We start from the raw sequence: 20,028 nt of genomic DNA on the forward strand, positions 1-20,028 counted from the left end.
GGTCACATGAAGAAGGATTGTACCAAATATTATGCTTGGCGTGAAAAAAAAGATAAACTCCTTACTTTGGTTTGTTTTGAGGTTAATTTAACTTCTTTACGCAAACACACTTGGTGAATAGATTCGCGTGCTAACACTCATATAAGTGTGTCTATGTAGGGTTGCCTAAGTTGCCGAACATCAATTGATGTTAAAAGATTTATTTATATGGGCGATGACAAATTAGTTTAAGTTGAGGCAATAGAGACCTTTAGGTTATTGTTAAAGACTTATAGTTATTTAGATTTGAAAAAAATATTCATTGTACCATCTTTTAGACGGATTTTGGTTTCTATTTTTGTATTAAACAAACACCACAAGAAAATAGGTTATTAGCGACGAAATTTAGTGACAGAATTATTCCGTCGCTAGTTAGCGACAGATTAACGAGCAAAACACATCCGTCACTATAATCAATAAAATTTACGAAAATTGCGATGGAATATTTCCCGTCGCAAAATCCATCTCTAATTAGCGACAAATTTTGTGAGGGAAAATTTTGTCGTAACAGACGCACCATTTAGAGACGGCAATTGCGATGAATAATCTTGCGACAGAATTATTCCGTCGCCATTTACATGTTTTGATTTACGGCGGCTTAGCGACAGAATTAATCCGTCGTGAATTGTCACATAACCCTAATTCGAGCCATCTTTTTCTTTTCTTCTTTCGCTACTCCCGCCGTTCGCCGGCTCCTCCGTCCACCGTTCGCCGACCCCACCGTTCGCCACCGCCTGAAGACAGATAATTTCTAAAATACGTTAAGGGGGTCGACCCCTTGCTGTTCCGGCACAAAATTTTTTATAATAAAATAAAATATAAAGAAGGGCAATGTAAATTTTTATATTTTACTTAAGGGGAGGAATTTTTTTTATAATAAAATAAAATATAAAACTAAAATATAAAGTGGGGCAATATAAATTTTTAATAAAATTTTCAAAACTTGAGGGTTGCCCCTCCTCGCCGCCCTCGTCATACCTGTATGTTTGTCATCCTAAAGGCATAAAACTCCAAGGCTGTGACTCTCTTCTCCAGGGCCTGTGCTGAGCATTGGTTTACTCAAGAAGGTGACGCCTGCAGGAATCAAACCTTGACCACCCCCATGTGATGGCCAAGGCTCAACCACATTACGCCAACACCCTTGGGCTACATTGTCCTATTGTTAGGTGCCTAAAGAGTGATAATGTAAAGAATGTGCTCTATGTTATAAATTGAGATTAGCTAATATAACCATGTATCCCCAGTGGGCATGGGTAGAGTTAGTGGTGTCAACCTGCCTGGTTTACCCAGACCTGACCCGAACCGAACCCTATAGGGTCTGGGTATGGTGATAAGCAATAAGACCCGAGTTCGGACCCGAATGTCTGATTAATACATGGACCCGCGTATAGTTTGTGAAACTTTATACCTGACTTAGACTCAACCTGAGTTTCTATTAAGACCTGCAATTTTTCAATGTAAAAATGATAAAAATATGGTTTTACCGGGTATGGTGCAGGGCTGATTCATGTAAATCCTTTTGGGTCTGGGTTTGGTTTTTCTTATAGTGGACCAGATTAGACTTGGGTCTGGACCCGATACCATACCTAAAAAACCTGGTCTAAGTATCACCTGGGCCCGAACCCAACCCGTTGACACCCCTAGGTAGAGTAATGGTACCATATTTTATGTCACGGAAACATGGCCACGGTCAATGTCGCACCTCTAGGCCCATAACAGGTCTGAACCATAAAGGTAGTTTCTCCTGTTGTCACATAAATATTGGCTACTAATGAAGGTAAGGAACTAATGAGTATAAATCACTCTTCTAATTAAAAAAGTTTTAATTTTTTGTAGATCAAGTGTTACGGATCTGATTTACATGGTTTCTTTAATTAGTACGTAGGAAACTTGTTTTGAATCATGTGATTATGACAAGTAATTAGGTTTTTAAAGGGGTCAAAAAATCAATGGCCCATAATGTGCTAAAATTTCATAATTCAAAAGAACACATTTACATTAGAAAATCATGATTCAAGGTTTGATCCTTAGTAAACAAACTATGTTGAACACATCTATGTGGTTAGATTGAGTCCATACAACCTGCACCTATGATTTCTAGCTCATTAGTTCTTTACTTTTATTAGTAGCAAATATTTTTGGCATTGTGCCTACCGAACTTTGGAAAGAGTGTTTCTATTTTTTCTAAAATCCGACCATACAGATATGTTCTACATGCTTAATTTTATGGAAATCTACTTTTGGATCGTCAAATTCTAACACCAAGTTAGGTTTTTATAAGATTAAAAAATCAACGATCTGTATTTTTAAAAAATATTCAATACTTGAAAATCACATTTTTTCTCAAAAAAAAAAAAACATGATCCAAGTGTGATTTCCTAGCAAATTGATCATGCAGAACACATGCAATTTTTGAAAAACAACCTAAAACCTCTATCTACGGCCGGTATGCACGCAGTAAGCACAAAAAAACATCAGACACCTACCCATTATGATATATATATCATGGTGTTGACTGCCGTTCATCTGGTCATTCATTAGGGATTTCCATTGGATTGGTGCTCCAAGTTTGGAAGAACCCTAGGGCAGTTGTGGGGACAATATGGGTCCCACCTTACCTCACACGCTTGTGGGCATTCATTAGGGATTTTCATTGGATTGGTGCCCCAAGTTTCCAAGAATCCTAGGGCAGTTGTGGGGACAATATGGGTTCCACCTTACCTCACACGCTTGTGGGCAAGTGTGGTTAAGTCCATGAGGCATGTGGAAAGCCTCTCACGCACGTTGAGATCTATCAACAAGAAGTATGCCCTCCACCCACCCCCATGTTTCAATGATTCTTTTGCAGCTCATTTAGCTATTGGGGGTCAGATAAAATAGTTGAACACCAACCCTTATGGGGATGTTTTCCAAAGGTCAGCAAACCTTAGGCTGGCACCTAAAAAGATTGTTTGACAAGTAATGGTTGTAAAGAAATTGCATATCATCAATGTGGTGAAAAAGAATGCACACACCCCTTACTTTTTGCTTGGGCCCCACCTATACTTGGCTTTCCCAAACACCCATTTGATTGAGGAATCATAAAAAGCTTGGTACATCACTCTTCATACTACAACTCCTCAACCATGGATGAGCCACACATCCAAGAAGAGACTAGCCCTTCCTCTTCCTCCTCCTCCTTGGTTCCTGCTGCTGCTGCCCCTACCAGGGGCAACACAATTGCCACACTTTTGGCCTACACTGCCTCAACCCAGCCAGAATGCAGTAGGAGTAACCGATGCCAGTATGATGCAACAACAAAGAGATCATCAGAATTGCCTGAGATGGGCAGCGATGAAACCCGGAAGCGGCCCAGAGATGGCAAGCACCCGACCTACAGAGGTGTTCGGATGAGGAACTGGGGGAAGTGGGTGTCTGAGATACGCGAACCGCGCAAGAAGTCCAGAATTTGGCTCGGCACCTTCCCGACGCCGGAGATGGCGGCACGGGCGCATGACGTCGCTGCACTCACAATTAAAGGCCAATCGGCAAAACTCAATTTCCCAGAGCTTGCACAGGATCTGCCAAGGCCGGCGACGACGTCTCCGCGGGACATCCAAGCAGCTGCAGCCAAGGCTGCTGCCTTCATGTTCGATGAGCCAAAGATGCATGCTGTTGAGCCAACCACCGAGTCCACTGGATCAGCTGACCCATCTACCACCATCAACACATCCCCCCACTCAACAGATTCCTACAACGGTGAAGACGAGGTGCTCTTCAACCTACCGGATCTCTTTCTCGATGCGGCCGATAACCTATACCTCTTCCCCACGTGGTTGCCGGCTGGAATTGATACCGGATTCCGGCAAGAGGAGGCCACTTTGTGGGATTACTGCTGGTGATTCTGACCACAATAATGTTTGTACATTTCATAGACATCAATTGGTAAGTGGAAGGACCTACAAAAGCAACAGGGGACTTCATTTTGTTATAGATTTTATCTTCAACTTGTGTGTGTGCGTCCTTTTGCTTCCATGTTACACCATCTTTCTACATAAAAAAATTGTCCCTTTTTTGTGCACCAACTTGCTCTCTACTTCTGCTAAGAGCTTGCAGTCATGGCATCAAGAAAGGTAGCAGGGATGTAAAACTGTTCAGGTTCAAATCAGGTAACTAACTTAATCCGAGCCCATTTAAGTCGGATCCGGCAACCAAAGCTAGTTCCAAACGATAATTGGACTCAAATTCAGCTTTGGCAATTTTACATCCAGGTTTGAATCTGAACACAAGCTCGACTCAGTGTTCAGCAAGATCAGACCCCATCACATGTAAATGTAGATCTAATCAGTGTATAATCTCTAATTGGATTAGGATTTGATGCATAGAGTCTCTATCAATGTTGTCAGTGTCATTGAGAATCGGCCTGAATTGGCCGACTTTTATGGTATCGACCAGAAATCGATGCGAAACCAAGCTGAATCAGCTTATTTATAAATTTTTTAATAATGGTTTAAAATATTTTTAATTTTTAATATTTTGTGATGAGTGTCATCTGTTGTTTAAAAATTAATGAGCCAATTCAGTTCATTATCGGAATCGGCCAATTTTCCGACAATATTGGGCTTTACATATCCGACTCCAATTATGATTAGGTCACATCCTATTATACCTGGCATAGTTAAAAACAATGTAAGAGACTATTGCACGAGGAGAGAGAGAAAGTGAAAAACAAAGAAAATAAAAAAGCAGAAACTATCTCGAACAATAATAGAGGGAAGTTGTCACCGAGGTGGTATCCCATGTGGTAAGGGGGTCCTATGCCAAGCTGAAGTCACAGGTTCGAGAGATATCTGGTAGGGGTCTGCCTAACCCCAGCTTGCCTTTCAAAATCAATAATAGAGGGAAGTCATTAATTATCTGACAGGGCTGGGTTGTCATGATGGCCTCACAGGGGGGGGAATCCTTCAGATGCCCTACGGCCTTTTGGTTAGTTGAGTCTGAGTGTCCTAAATTGCACCAAATGTGGAAAGTTGGAAACCCTAAAAATCACCATGGTAACACTAATATTGGCTTCCAACTCAGAGATGGGCCGTACCATGTCACGCAAAAGAGAAGCAGACCAGAATTTTGTTGGTATGCAATGTGTCACCTTGGCATTGTTTATTTGCAAAATCAGAAGGAATATATAATAATAACAAAGTTATTAGACAAGGTCAAGCCACTGTGTTAAGCATGTGCAAACACGACCACAGCACCTCTTAAGCAGAGTTTCAGGGCTACCATCTATCATATCTAAGGGTTTCCAACAAGATTGCTGTGTAATTGCAGAAAAAATGGCAGGAATCCTTACAAGATTGCTCTGTAGTACTTGCTTTGTGTGTTAAATAATATGAGTTTGCAAAAGTGATTCAATCTCGGAGAAACCACCGCAGGTGCAGCGACCTAGCTGCGCTGGCTCAGCCTGCCGTATTTACCGCGTAAAACTCTGAAGGCTTACCCCTCCACACCATGGAGTCGCCAAGCTTTGACTTACCCAAGGGGTGATGCCATTGAGATTTGAACCTAGACTGCTCGTCAAACTGTCTAGTCCCCATCCCACTAGGCCAAAACCCTTGGGTCTAATTTGAGTGAATATGTTTCTTTTGATAATGTTATGCCCTTTTTCGGGTAATTTACATATAAACGAATGGCAAATTTACATTTAGCTGCCTCCTGTTCTAGATATTTAAGATAAACGCCAACTTGATCTAATTTTTGTGCACTACCAACTTGCTCGCTAAATGCTTACCTTTTTACCAAAAAAAAAAAAAACTCAAAACAACCCATTGTGTTACTTTTACCCTTTGATTTCACTGTAGGTATAAAAGCGGCAATCAATAATTTACATAAAAAAGAAAGGATTAAGGATTATGAAGAGTTAACTAGAGTTACGTGATATACAAGCAATTCAGACAGTCATCCATGCAATTTCTTGGAAAAAATAGGCATTTATCTTAAATATTTGAAAATTGTGATGGCTACATGCAAATTTTTTAATGCTAAAAAATAAAGAGGGGTCGTTCATTTCCACGCCTTCTGGTTGACATCAGTACGTTAACCAAGCACTCCTTCCCACTTGCAATTTTTTAAGCCTGAAATGGTGCAGTGCATTGATTGGTACTTAATGAGTATAAAAATAATGAAAGGGATTGGTAGGTTGTGTCTTGCATATTTACACATGCAAGAAGTTACCTAGGTTATTTTCCTATGGTAAACAACATGATTTAAGATTTATCTGCAAGGTTGTCAAATGATTTCAGTAGCTTTCTTGAACAAGAACATGTCTCAGACCAAATCACAATTTTAAGTATATGCACACTGTAACCACTGCTGTGGTTACAGATGCTGTCAGCAGGGTCCTGTGTCAAGATGAAGGTCTAGGATCGAATCCGGCTGGCGTATGGGACTGCCGTTGCTTTATCATGATTGGGGTACACATAATACAAACAGGGGGCTCCGATTGTCACATCACCTTGTGTTCCGGACGTTGCATGTTGAAAACCCAATGATATAGTTGTATAACTGGTAGGAGATAATTAACACAAGGCTTGCCTTTCAAAAAAAAAAAATGATTGGGGCATGTAAGGCTGGGTGATCATATCCTCAACACAGAGATTTACCGAGGCTAACCCCATTAAGTAACCCGGTTCTCGATGAGGGTTTTCCTTCGCCATCAAGAAAAGAAAGTGTAGCAGTACACTGCAGCTGGATTATATATATAGATGGCCACAATCCACATATGCCAACCAAAATTCGCATATGGTTGAAATGGCATCAATTATTTAAAGCTTAACCCCTAAAAAGGGATTAAAGTGTTTCATGCAAAAGGGAAATATATTAATTATTTTAAGCTTTAGTGCTCAAGCATGTTTCTTTAAATGTAGCTTGTTTTTTTAACACATCTTTTAATTTGTTCCTGGAATCATTGCATTGCATAGTGGCAAGACAAGGTGAGCAATGCTCTATTTTTTGGGTGGAAAAACATCATTATGAGATACTTGTGTTCTTTTGATATTGGACTTTCTGCTTTATTTTTTAGCCTTTGGGTCCCAATAAAGGAAAAATATCTCCTATAGCTTTATTGGTGTAAGTTAATACTTCATCTTTACTACCTGTAATATATGCATGATATTTTGCCCTAAGTTTTTTTTTTCAAATTTTGTGATTACTTGAGAGCACATGGATAACTTGCAATTCACTTTGTTATCATAACTAAAAAAAAAATTAACAACCTCCCTTAATACTTAATAGTACCCATATTTACTTGGTGATAAATAAATCATTTGTTTTTTTTTTATCTTAGATACTTCAAATATGGGCTTTCTGTAGTCTCCCATTTACCAATTCTTTTTTTTTTCAACTAGAGTTAGGCAGACCCCCACCAGTTATACAACTATACCATTGGGATTCGTACTTGCATGCAACCTCCCAACTGCTTCTGCCACACAAGCGGAGGCCCCGTTGGTCCAATTTACCAATTTTTGCATGAACTGTAAGGATCAAATAGATCCAATTGATTCCTTTGGACATATCAATTGGACAAGTACATCTATAGTGGCTGTAATGGATGTCTCGTTGGCCAAAAATAATAGTTCATCCCATCAATTCTCCAAGACCCAAACTTGATTTTTGCCTAGTAGCTGCTTTATTTTTTGTGAGAAAACATGAATTAGGAGATACTTTCATTGCTCCCCACCCTCACACCCTTTTATTTTTTTCAGCTGACTGCGAGAGATTTGACCTTTCTAACAATAGAGAGAAAAGCGCGATAGCAATTCAGACTTGGAAGTGCGGAATGAGACTTTGTCCATATCATCATCCGATGAGTGAAAAAAAAAACCATGAGACTCCATCATATTCACAGAGTGAGTGAAAGACGAGACTCCTATTATATCTAATATGAATGGTCAAAAAGTCACTCGTAGGTATATTGTTCGTCTTTACCACGAACCGCAAGCCAAGGTTGGGTGCCTCCATGTTCTCAAGCAATGCACTACAATAGTCATCTCCTTCTTAAGGGTAGTCACCCTTCTCTCGGCATCATGGCGCTTCCTTTGCAGGCCAGCCAATGGCCTTCTTGTTAGAAAAGTTTTAAAATATTAATGATTACTACCAAAAGAGTTTTGAAAAAGTTTAGTCCCATATCTAAGAGAGAAAAGTTTTTCAAGAGGTTTAAATAAAGAGTTTGTTATCTATTCTTTACTTTGGTAAGCCTTGATTCTTTAGGTGGATTGCGGATGTTGCTGCGCATCGGACGTGCCGTTTGCGCATATGCGCGCACGCAAGAGGCGCAATGTGGCGTTTTGATGGCGCACTTTGAATATCCGTTTTATTTTTCGGTTTGAGTTATCTGGCCGTTTGAAAAGCTTTAAGTTGCATGCATATCGAGTTAATGTTGCATTGTGACTGTTGGGCGGTTTTGGAGGCCTTTGATTGACAGTCAAAGGTGGGTGACCGTTCAGGTACTTTTTCGTCCTATTTTCAAACCGTCAGTTTTATGGCCATTAATCTCATTTATCGCAAAACGTTTTGGCCTCTCTAAAAGTCTATAAATATCTTCTATTTTCGTCTTTTGAAGACACAAGAATTTTTCGACTCTCCAAAATATTCTTCTTCCTTCTTCTCGATTTGGCTTGCAGAGTACAAGTGTGGTAGAGATCATCTGTCCTTGCGAAGCAGTGACTCTCTGGAGGTTCAAGCCTAGTTGTATCCTGGGAACTCAGTCGCATCAAACCCCTTTTCACATCTTCGGTCTTCCCAGAGTGGGGCGATTGAAGTTCTAAAGATAGCGATCTTAAGAACGTGCCTCTAGGCTTGAGATCTCTTTTTTGAAATCCAGTTTTCACAAGGTTGGTGTAACACTTCTTGCATCAAGATGCTTCCTATGCGCAACTAATGTAGCGGCTTGTCAAACATTTGACAAACTCACACCATCCATTTCAAATGGGATTCGTCTAGTGGACACAAGCAATTAATCCAACCCGTAGAATTTCCTTTTCCTCTTCCCATTCTCACTTATGTAGGTTTTCCGATAATAGGGAGATGTGCGAGAAACCAAGTTTATTGCTAAAAAATGAAATAACAATGATACCATCCTTGCCAATGTTGCCATGTTACCGTCAGCAGGAAAAATGACTAAAATATTTTGATTTTCCTAAATATGGTGTGTAGGAAAAAAGTTTGCTGCAATTGTTTGTATATACAAACAACATAACAAATCTCCTTTTCTGTTTTTTTGGTAAATCTGACCTTGTAGATATGATCTACAGGGTATGTTTTCTGAGAATTGACATTTTGTATCACTATATTTGAACGTGCAAATGGTTTTTTTTTTTTTTGTGATCCAAAACTTAACGGCAATAGACATTTCACAATTTCTCAACTCATAAAAATGTGCTTTATCATTGAAAATTCACGATCCAAAGGTCAATTCTTAACAAAGTAATTATGTTGAATGCACAAACGATTAGTATATATATATATATATATATATATATATACACACGTTTTCCTTACAAGGAAAATCCTTTTCGTGACCACGTAAAAAGCATATGTTATAATATGACAAATGACAACTAGTCTAATATCAACTGGCTCTCCATTGTCCACGATATTCTTAGTTCCATCGCATTTACTAAAGCCAACTACCCCTAGCAACCTGACAACCGTATAGACAATCACTCCGTTTCGTTCTACATCAGCCTCCAACCTAACCTTTCACGTTGAGGCTTCCTCCCTTTCTCCTTTCTAGCAAATTGCCAATTCCAATTTTTGACACGTTCATAATGGCTATGGGCCACAGGCATTTATAAACTGAAGTTACACTAGAATTTTATTTTATATATATATATATATATATATATATATATATATATATAGGCACACTTATTTCATGGTCCCCTTGATTTGATGTGCATCAACTCTTGTAGATTCTGCAATGAGATTATCTTGTCTTCATCTCTCCTAAAGGGGACTATTTTAAACTTTTAAATTCCTAAAAAGAAACTTTTCCCCATGACTAGAAAGGAGGAAAAGGTCCGAATCGTAGAGATTATTAAACTCCTTTCCATTTAAAGAGAAATCTTATTATCAAGATATGTAATTTATACATATGCTTTGCAAAAGTGTCAATTTGCACTAAACTCATTCATATTGCATATTGAATTTGAGATTACTGGCTCATTCCTTTAAGCAAGTTTGATGCAGAGCAGTAGCAAGACACTCTCAGGGTCGGATGGTTGTGAGTAGGGGTGTCAACGGGTAGTGTTTGGTTGGGACCCTGCTGATGGAACCAGACCTAGCCTCAATTTTCGGGTATAGTATTGGGTTCAATCTCAAGTCTAATCGGACCCACTATAAGAGAAACCATACCCAGACCTGATAAACACTACATGAACCAGACCCAGGTCATATAAAACAATAATTTTTACCATTTTTATTTTGAAAAATTGCAGGTCTTAATCAAACTCGGGTTGGGCCCGGGTCTGGTATAAAATTTCACAAACTATTCTTGGATCCATGTATTAATTGGACCTTTGGGTCCAGACCCAGGTTTTAATTAGGTCTTCTTATTTATCACCATAACCAGACCCTATAGGGTTTCGTTCGGGTAAACCTGACCTGTTGGCACCCCTAGTTGTGAGGGTACTGAGATGAAGGTACCAAATCAAACTCCACTGGCTCTCACGGGTGGGCCACACAAGGCAGGGTGGTCGTGAGGCCGCGCCCGCACCCCAGGTTTTCCTCACTCCAGCAAGAGTTTCTTGTAATAAAAAAAGGGTCCAACTTCTAATTTTGTAGTTTTTTTTAAATTTGAATCAAACCTTGGATTGAATCTATATAAGATATATATTTAATTAGGATGCATGTTTATCATAATTTTGCAAAATTATCATAATTTATATTAATCAGAATAAAAAGTTGAACAATTAGGATTGTAACCCCTCATCTAAGGATGGCATTGGACTGCGGCATGGGCCCACCGTTAAAGGAAAGATGAGAGAAATGGGAGCTCACACAACTTGTTAGTGGAAGGAGAGATGAGAGATTCAAGAAAAGGTTTTAACTTAAGGTTAGAATATATATATATATATATACATATATAAAAGCTTTTATAATATGTGTAAAAGTATAATAATATTTTTTTTTAACGAGGATTGAAGACAGTGCCAGGGTCTATCCCCGCCTCTATCCCAGCACTGAGTTTTGATTTTAACCTATATCCCCAGTCCATTCCCTTTTTCATGTCTTCCATCTGCGATTCAAAAACAGGCAAGATTTCTGGTATTCTATTACTAATATAATAGTATATTGTATCTATTATTAAAATCTAACCAAGGACAATGAATATGCTCATCCACTACGTTGAATATCATAAGTGCCAACAAAATCTTCTCTGCAACTTCAAGTCATATAAAGTAAGTACCTCTTTGGAGTTCCCTGGAAAAATTTTAGTCTAACAAATTATCTGTTTCTTAGATCTTGGCAACATTGCCTCATTTGGAAGTATCCAATATTTTGTAGGGAAGCACTGTATGAAGTCATGAAGGGTCAATGGATACAAATTCACCATTGTTTTTTTTTTATAAAATTCAAGCTCATCAATAATGGGAAGGGACCATTTTCATAACTCTCCACCCTAAGACACAATTTGTGTTTATTAAGGGTAGGGATGACAGTGGACCAGGGTGGGGGGGGGGGGGGGGGGCAAGGTCTTCACCCCCACCCCGTCTCAAAATTCTTCATTCTATTCCTGCCTTATCCCTACATGGGTTTTGATTTTAACTTTCATTCCCGGTTTAAATGGGGCGAGTCTGGGTGGGACCCGTTTGTCCCCTATCTACGTACTATCATTTTTAATGGTATTTTAGTTATTTTACTAACGGGGATCGGGGATCGGGGTTAGGGTGGGCAGCGTGGAAAAAAGTGTAAGTCCATCCTTGCCTCCATCCCCCAAGAGTTTTAATTTTAACCTTCATCCTCGCCTCCATCCCCGTTTCAGGTCTTCCATACCCCGTCCAAAAGGGGCGAGGTGGGGCGGGGCCCATTTTCCCCCAAGTCCATTGCCATCACTACTTGGTGTGAAGGAGAGAAAAAAGAAGAGAATGCTAATACAAGATTTGTATAATTTAATAATGTGATCATGTCAACCAACACAGCACACATTTATCATGGTGTCTGCATTTGAGAGATTGCATTCAACCTGTGTGGCCCATTCATGAATGATTATCATTTTCTAAAAGAAGCATGATGCTGAAGAAGATCTTTCTTTAGCTCTCCAAACGTGTCACGCAACTTGGCAACGAGTCATATGCAACTCGGTTCTTAGGCTCGACTCGCTCTCTGTTGTGAATCAATCAAGTTTTCTTGGACTCTCCAACTCAAGCAAGTCTAACTAGATCACTAAAACAAGTATTTGTGAACTGATGCAAATTTGAAAATAAAAAAGAAAAGTTTGTACTTTGACCTGCTGACACTTACTCTTATACCACAAATCGGCGATATTTTGAAAATATCATCATTTTATGACGAGATGATGAAATTTTCAGAATATGATAAACAAGAAAAGTAATACACTAAAATATCATGATTTTACTATGTTGGTTGCTAATAAAGTACCTTTTTACATCTTTAACATTTTCATGTTTCAGATTATATATAGAGCCACAAGAATATGAGGAACTAGGTATTTTTGATGCTTTTTTAGCAAATCCGACCCTGCAGATACGTTCAGCATGCTCTATTTGCTAGTAATTGATTGTTTGATCCAATGTTGTCAGTATCAGTCTCTGCCCTGAATCGTTGGGTCAAGCGATTTATTTTGTACCGGTAAGAAAAAAATATTATGTGTCAATCATAATGTGACACATGTTTAAATTGTTAAAATAATATAAAAAACTATTTTTTAGTATTTTTGCATTTATTAAAAAATAGCAGATTCAAGGGTGAAGCGTATCAATTTTTAACATTGGTTGGATCATGTTTTTTCAACAAAAAAACATGAATTTTGAATGCTTGAATATTTACAAACATTTTGTGCCATCAATTTTTAAGCCTTAAAAAATATGCACAATGAGGATTTAAGAGCTGATTCATTTTGAATCAAGCCAGGTAGATCACATCCGTACAACCAGATTTAAGAAAAAAAACCATGAAATTCTCGGTTCGCACCATTTGTGAGACCCTCCTTATAATTGCACAAAAAATCGAGCCATTTTTTTTCTTTTAAATAGAGCATACAACAAAAAATCAAATATTTATTTCTTTTAAATATTTTCTCAACTCTTTTTGCAAATGTTTTCTAGCACTAAGAACAAACATTTTTACAAAAAAATTTATTTTATTCATGTATTCATCACGGATTACAAAATTTAAGGGGTGAACTAACACTGAGTTTCACAAAATTACATTCAATTATATTTCTGATAAAATCTCAAAGTAAACAACACTCCGAGGAAGAGAAGGGTCCATGATCCAGGTACAATGATACTTCAGTTACACACACATGTCGCCGCCAAGCCTGTCTATTCATGGGTACATAAAAGAAAAAATAACCAAAGGTGAGATAAACCACATGCTCGGTAGGTAACACGATCTCCCACTACGCAATAGCAAACATGAGTAGGTCACCAAGCCAAACTGGACTCAAGTTAAGTACATGACTAACAATGAGTCTCAAATCCTGTCTCGACAGGATTTGACTCGACAAGACCTCTAACTCGAGAGTTTCAATAAACAACTGAATATAACATAAATGAATTCATGTAAAAAAAATCATTTATTTATGTTCATATGTTGCTCTTTACCAATGCACATTACAATTTTCCATACTTCTCACTTTCATTATTATCTCTACGAGTGCAGCACTGCCTCGGGTTGCTCTAGGCTTGCCGGTTTATGTGGGAGTGTGCATTCATGAGTAATTTAATATTTTATTTTAAACCTCATAGAAACATGGTTCACCAGTATCAAGGTACAAAAATCCTTCGTCAAGGAGTTCTTTGCCTTGAAAAAGAGTCGTAGTGCACTACCGCTAGCGTACATAGCTAGACCTGTGCAACAAAAAGAAGTCATCGTCCCCTAAGCCACCATGGTCGGGGATTGGTTTACCCTAATGATCAAAGCAGGACTCACGAAAGCGACACGCCACCTCCAGCTGAGAAGGAGTCTATCAGCGACTCAGCACAATCCCACAGGATTGGTGCAAGCTCGCTCTCAAGGCGACTAAAGAGTTACTTAAGGTGACAAGTTACCCCATTTTCCAGAGTGTAATAAAAAATATGTGTATCTTGTTTATTTTAATTTTTGATTCATTATCAAATTTCAAATTTCTCAAAGTACCCTTTAGGTACTCATGGTCTTGCCAAACAAGACACACTAAAATTGATTTTCAAGATGTGAATTCATTTTCTCGAAATAGTGCAAACATCTCATTGCACTCTAAATGAGTTGTTATTGAGTCTAACTAGTAAGCTCTCACTAGGAAAAATCATTTCTCAAGGTCCACACCTAGAAAAATAAAATTTTTTGGAGATATTCGTAAATCCAAAATTTATGAATCTCAAACCTCATACATGACCAAGGCCCAATTTTAGGTTAAATATTCTTTCTTATATATATGTTTAATTCATTGTTCAAAGCTTTAGAGTAACTAAAAATATAGTTTTCAGTTTTCTATCCTTCCTCTCTTTCTTTTTTTCTTTCTGTTTTTTTTTTCAAAAGCCTTAAGTGTTGAATGCATGCTCAATCTCTAGATTTACTTATTTGTATCTAAGTAGATTATTCGAAGCATACCTAATTTTTTTTCAAGCTAATTGTTTTTAGTTATCATTATATATATATATATATATATATATATATATATATATATATATATATATATATATATATATATATATATATATGAATCCAAGCACGTAGAAATATTCATTTCAAGTGCAAATAGGACAAAATTATTCACATATAGCAAAAATTTAATTTTATCCAAGATCATGTATTTAAGATGAAAAAAATGACATTTGGAGCCTTGAAAATTTACAAAGATTTTGGACGGTTGATTTTTAAAACCTTATAAAAACTTAATACTTCTTGATCCCTATAAAATAAAGAACATGGATCACATCTGTACGGTCAGATTTTAAAAAACAATTTTTTTTTGAAAAACCCATCAAGCACGTATTGCCACCTAATGTTCAAATATATGTATATATCTAAAGCGATAAGGGATCTGCTAGGTGGAGGATTAAGTGCATTTGGGTCATTTTTGTGAAGGGGACAGCTTATCAGTAAATTTGCAGATAATGTTCTAAACGTCCCTTCTGTAATTTATTTATTGCTACAGTTGCTTAAAGTTACAAACAATGACACTAGCAGCCTAACTGCAACGTAAGATCAATGAGTTGAGGTTTAACAAAAAAGAAAACTAAAAAACTAGTTTTATTTATCAAATAATGACGGGCAGAAAAATATGTGCATCACAGAAACAGAATTGGTAAAACAAAAAGACGAAGAATGTGTTCCAGGGGAATGTATAGTCTGGATGGAGGGAAAGCCAATATGGCTAAATTTTAAAAATTCGTGTTTTTATCTTCATGTTTTTCAAAATCGCACCTCTTTAAAAAATATGGTGATTTTATCATGATACTAACGTGATACTAACACTTTTTTTTTAACTGTTTTATGTTTTTACAGTTTCAAATATTTTAGCATTTTACATTCTGCAAATCCAAAATCACCGCCAGACTTTCCCTCAAATCCTAATGTCAATGGTGACATTGAGTTCAAAGTAGGAACGGGTCATACTTGCCTTGGATCCATTTCATGGTCCAGACCAGTTTCGACTTTGAGGTGCTGATACTGGGCTCATATCTGGTCCGAACAACCTGGCTTAGACAGAACCAGATCCAGGTCAATTTACATAACTAGGGATGGCAGTGGACCAGGGGAAAGCGGGCCCGCCCCGCCCCGTTTGGACCGGGGGTGAAGGGTATGAAACGGGGATGGAGGCGGGGACGAAGGTTAAAATCCATCCCCGTCCGGGGGTGGAGGCGGGGATGGACGTGCACTTTTCCCCACCCCGCCCCGTCCCCGCCAGGATCCCTGCCTCATCCCCGCTCCGACCACTTTTCCCCGGAATATCCCCGCCCCGCCTCATCCCGTTTGAACCGGGGATGGAGGACATGAAACGGGGATGAAGGCGTGGGTGGAGGATAAAATCCATCCCCGCCAGGGAGGCGGGGCGGGGGTGGAGGATAAAATCTTGAGGCGGGGCGGGGGTGGAGACCTTGTCCCCCGCCCCACTGCCATCCCTATACATAACCGGAGCCAGACCCTGCAAAATTACCATTTCAGATTAAAAATTTACAGATCTTAATCAGAACTCATGATTTCTGACATATGGGCAGTTTGAAAATTTTATAAATCAAACCCGAGTCCATATGCTGCTCAACCCGATTAGCTAATCAAACCTGTTTCATTAAGCACAAACACCATTTTATCTGATCCAATCTGTGTCAGAATTAGGGCTGGTAAACGAGCCGAATGAGCAGAATAGAGGGTGTTTAGGCTCAGCTCGTTTCGTATAAAGCCAAGCCGAGCTTGAACTCATGAAAAGCACGAGCTAAACAAGCCGAGCATGAGCAAGCTCATATACAAAAAAAATATATATATTTTAAGAATTGAAAACAATGGAATTTGGATCCTCAACCTAGTAAGCCAAGCTCAAACTAGCTGATTAACAAAATAAATAATTGGTTCAAACTTGTAAGCAATAGGATTTGAACTGTAAATTGCTTGCAGGCTAAAAACTGCAGCCATCTTCATTCTATAATATAAAATATATGTAAAGTATATTTATTATTAATAAACGAGCCTAAACAAACTGAGCAGAGACGAACATTAGTTGTTCGTGCTCTGGCTTGTCGAGCTTCTTTCACGAGTTTGAACTAACTCTTTACAAGCCAAACGAACTAAGCCACAAGTGGATCATCTCGTTTTCTCCTCCCTATTCAGAATCCAGCCATACCCAACCTGTTGACAGCGCAAGTTCAAATAGCGTTTTGTAATGTTCCCTTAGCTATATTCCACATATAATAGTGTTTATGATCATTATGTGGCTTATCAATCATTTCCACCTAATGAACCAATCTGCAACTTGTGATAGTCTACAGCCAACTTCCACTGCTAAGTGCTCTCTCTCTCTCTCTCTCTCTCTCTCTCTCTCTCTCTCTCTCTCTCTCTCTATATATATATATATATATATATATATATATATATATATATATATATATATATATATATATAGTGTGTGTGTGTGTGTGTTGGGGGGGGGGGGGGATATCATTTGCTACCCTAGAACCCGTAGTTAAAACTCGGGAAGTTATGAGTTCAACATTGTCAAAAAGTAAGAATCAACTTTTTGGATCACAGTGTGTGTGTGTGTGGTGGTGGTGGGGGGGGGGGGGGGGGGATATCATTTGCTACCCTAGAACCCGTAGTTAAAACTGGGGAAGTTGTTTTGACAAAATCTGACCTAATGAATGAGTTCAACATTGTCAAAAAGTAAAAATCAAATTTTTGGATCACAGTTTGTTAACATAAAACCATCTTTTTGATGTTTGAAAATTTGGTACATTGTAGGTCATTAATTTTTCAACCCTTGCTGATATATATGTCAGAAAAACATGATTCAACAGTTCTTTTCTGAAGGGTCAAATGTGTAAAAAAACTGTAAACAATGAAAATATTATATATATATATATATATATATATATATATATATATATATATATATATATATATATATATATATATATATATATATATATATATATATATATATATATATATATATATATATATATATATATATATAAAGAGAGAGATGACCATCCAACCAAAAAGGAAGGTTAAAAATTTACAACCAATGATTAGTTTAAAATTTTGGTACATTGTAGGTCATTAATTTTTTTACACTTGTAAAATCTGATATATATGTCAGAAAAACATGATCCAACAGTCGGTTTCTATTAAACTTGATCTGAAGATAGCATCTAGAGGGTCAAATGCGCAAAAAACTGTAAAAAAATGAAAATTATATATATATATATATATATATATATATAAAGAGATGACCATCCAATAAAAAAGAAGGTTAAAATTTTACCGTAGAACCCGTAGTTAAAACTGGGGAAGTTGTTTTGACAAAATCTGACCTAATGAATGAGTTCAACATTGTCAAAAAGTAAAAAACAACTTTTTGGATCACAGTTTGTTAACATAAAACCATCTTTTTGAGGTTTGAAAATTTGGTACATTGTAGGTCATTAATTTTTCAACCCTTGCTGATATATATGTCAGAAAAACATGATTCAACAGTTCGTTTCTGAAGGGTCAAATGTGTAAAAAAACTGTAAACAATGAAAATATTATATATATATATATATATATATATATATAGAGATAGAGAGAGAGAGAGAGAGAGAGAGAGAGAGAGAGAGAGATGACCATCCAACCAAAAAGGAAGGTTAAAAATTTACAATCAATGATTAGTTTAAAATTTTGGTACATTGTAGGTCATTAATTTTTTTACACTTGTAAAATCTGATATATATGTCAGAAAAACATGATCCAACAGTCGGTTTCTATTAAACTTGATCTGAATATAGCATATAGAGGGTCAAATGCGCAAAAAAACTGTAAAAAAATGAAAATTATATATATATATATATATATATATATATATATATATATATATATATATATATATATATATATATATATATATATATATAAAAAGAGATGACCATCCAATAAAAAAGAAGGTTAAAATTTTACAACCAATGATTAGATGACATTATTCCAATGATTGAGTTCCATCTATCAAGAATCTAGGGGTACGTTTAATTGGTTTGCTGGGCTCCATGTAACTTCAAATCAAATTTGATTTGGATCCATATGATTCAGAATCACACGAGGCTTTATGTGATTTTGAATCTCACCTAAATGATAAAGCAAATGAGAGTATGTTTCTCATCACTCGCTTTCTGACCTTTGGTTGCTTGTGCAAATGAGATTCACTCTCCCATTTATATGAGAATTTGAATCTCATGAGACGTTACCAGCATGTTAGTTCTTTTTAGTTATTTAATAAGAAATATATTTTAGATAATGATCTTTTAACACCTAAACATGTTTTTATAATATAAAAAATCAATGGCTTGCGAATTGCAACGCGTCTAAATTAAATTTTATAATACAAAGTATTGAAGACAGTTGTTTTTTATGGTGTTATAAGAAACACGTTTAAATATCAAAAAATCATAATCTAAAATATATTCTGCACTAAATAAATGATAAACATCCAATATCTAGAGTCCCATCAATGAAAACAGTCTATCATTGGAGGAGAGCCGCCCAATCATCATTGATTATAGATTTTTAGTCTTTTTTTGGTTGGATAGTCTCTAAATGTGTATCGTCAGAATTCTTTATTTGCATGTGCTTGAGCGTGCGTGCATACAAACACATTTTTGTATTGACTTGGCCAAATTTCAGTAGAATAGATTTTCAGCAGAATAGATTTGTTTGGTGCAAAGTGATTGCATACTTTTTTTCTTTTAGTGTGCTGCTGCGCTTGCCATCCTTGTTGGGCCCCACATTTGACACTCTTGAAGTGTCCAGTCACATTGGGCTGGTCATTTCTGAAAAGTGACTGGCTGGCCAGTCACCCTCAGGATTCGAACCCATGTTTTAGCACTGACAGATGTAAAACATTAATTTGCACAAGATCATTTAGTAAGCATGAAAATGTATTTTTTTTTCTTAAGTCTAGCTGGGGTTAGGCGGACCCCTACCCGATAACTCTTAAGCCGCATGTTGCAGAGGGATTCGAACCGGGGGGCCTTCAGCTTGGCACAGGACCCCTACCCCCATGAAAATGCAATTGCAAGATAGATAGGAGAGACAAAAATT

The 20,028-nt window shown here is 37.4% G+C and overlaps 1 protein-coding gene across 1 annotated transcript; it reads left to right on the forward strand.

Annotated features, from left to right (window-relative positions):
* The first annotated feature begins 3,269 nt into the window (after window positions 1-3,269).
* Window positions 3,270-4,030, forward strand: LOC149821651 (ethylene-responsive transcription factor ERF039-like). Its single transcript, XM_089981302.1, has one exon. The coding sequence runs from the start codon at window positions 3,363-3,365 to the stop codon at window positions 3,918-3,920; it is 558 nt and encodes a 185-aa protein (XP_089837428.1). The 5' UTR covers window positions 3,270-3,362; the 3' UTR covers window positions 3,921-4,030.
* The last annotated feature ends 15,998 nt before the right edge of the window (window positions 4,031-20,028 follow it).

This window comes from Nuphar pumila, chromosome 11 (genome assembly GCF_984573655.1).
Source record: "Nuphar pumila chromosome 11, dmNupPumi1.hap1.1, whole genome shotgun sequence".
In the NCBI taxonomy this organism is placed as follows: domain Eukaryota; kingdom Viridiplantae; phylum Streptophyta; class Magnoliopsida; order Nymphaeales; family Nymphaeaceae; genus Nuphar; species Nuphar pumila.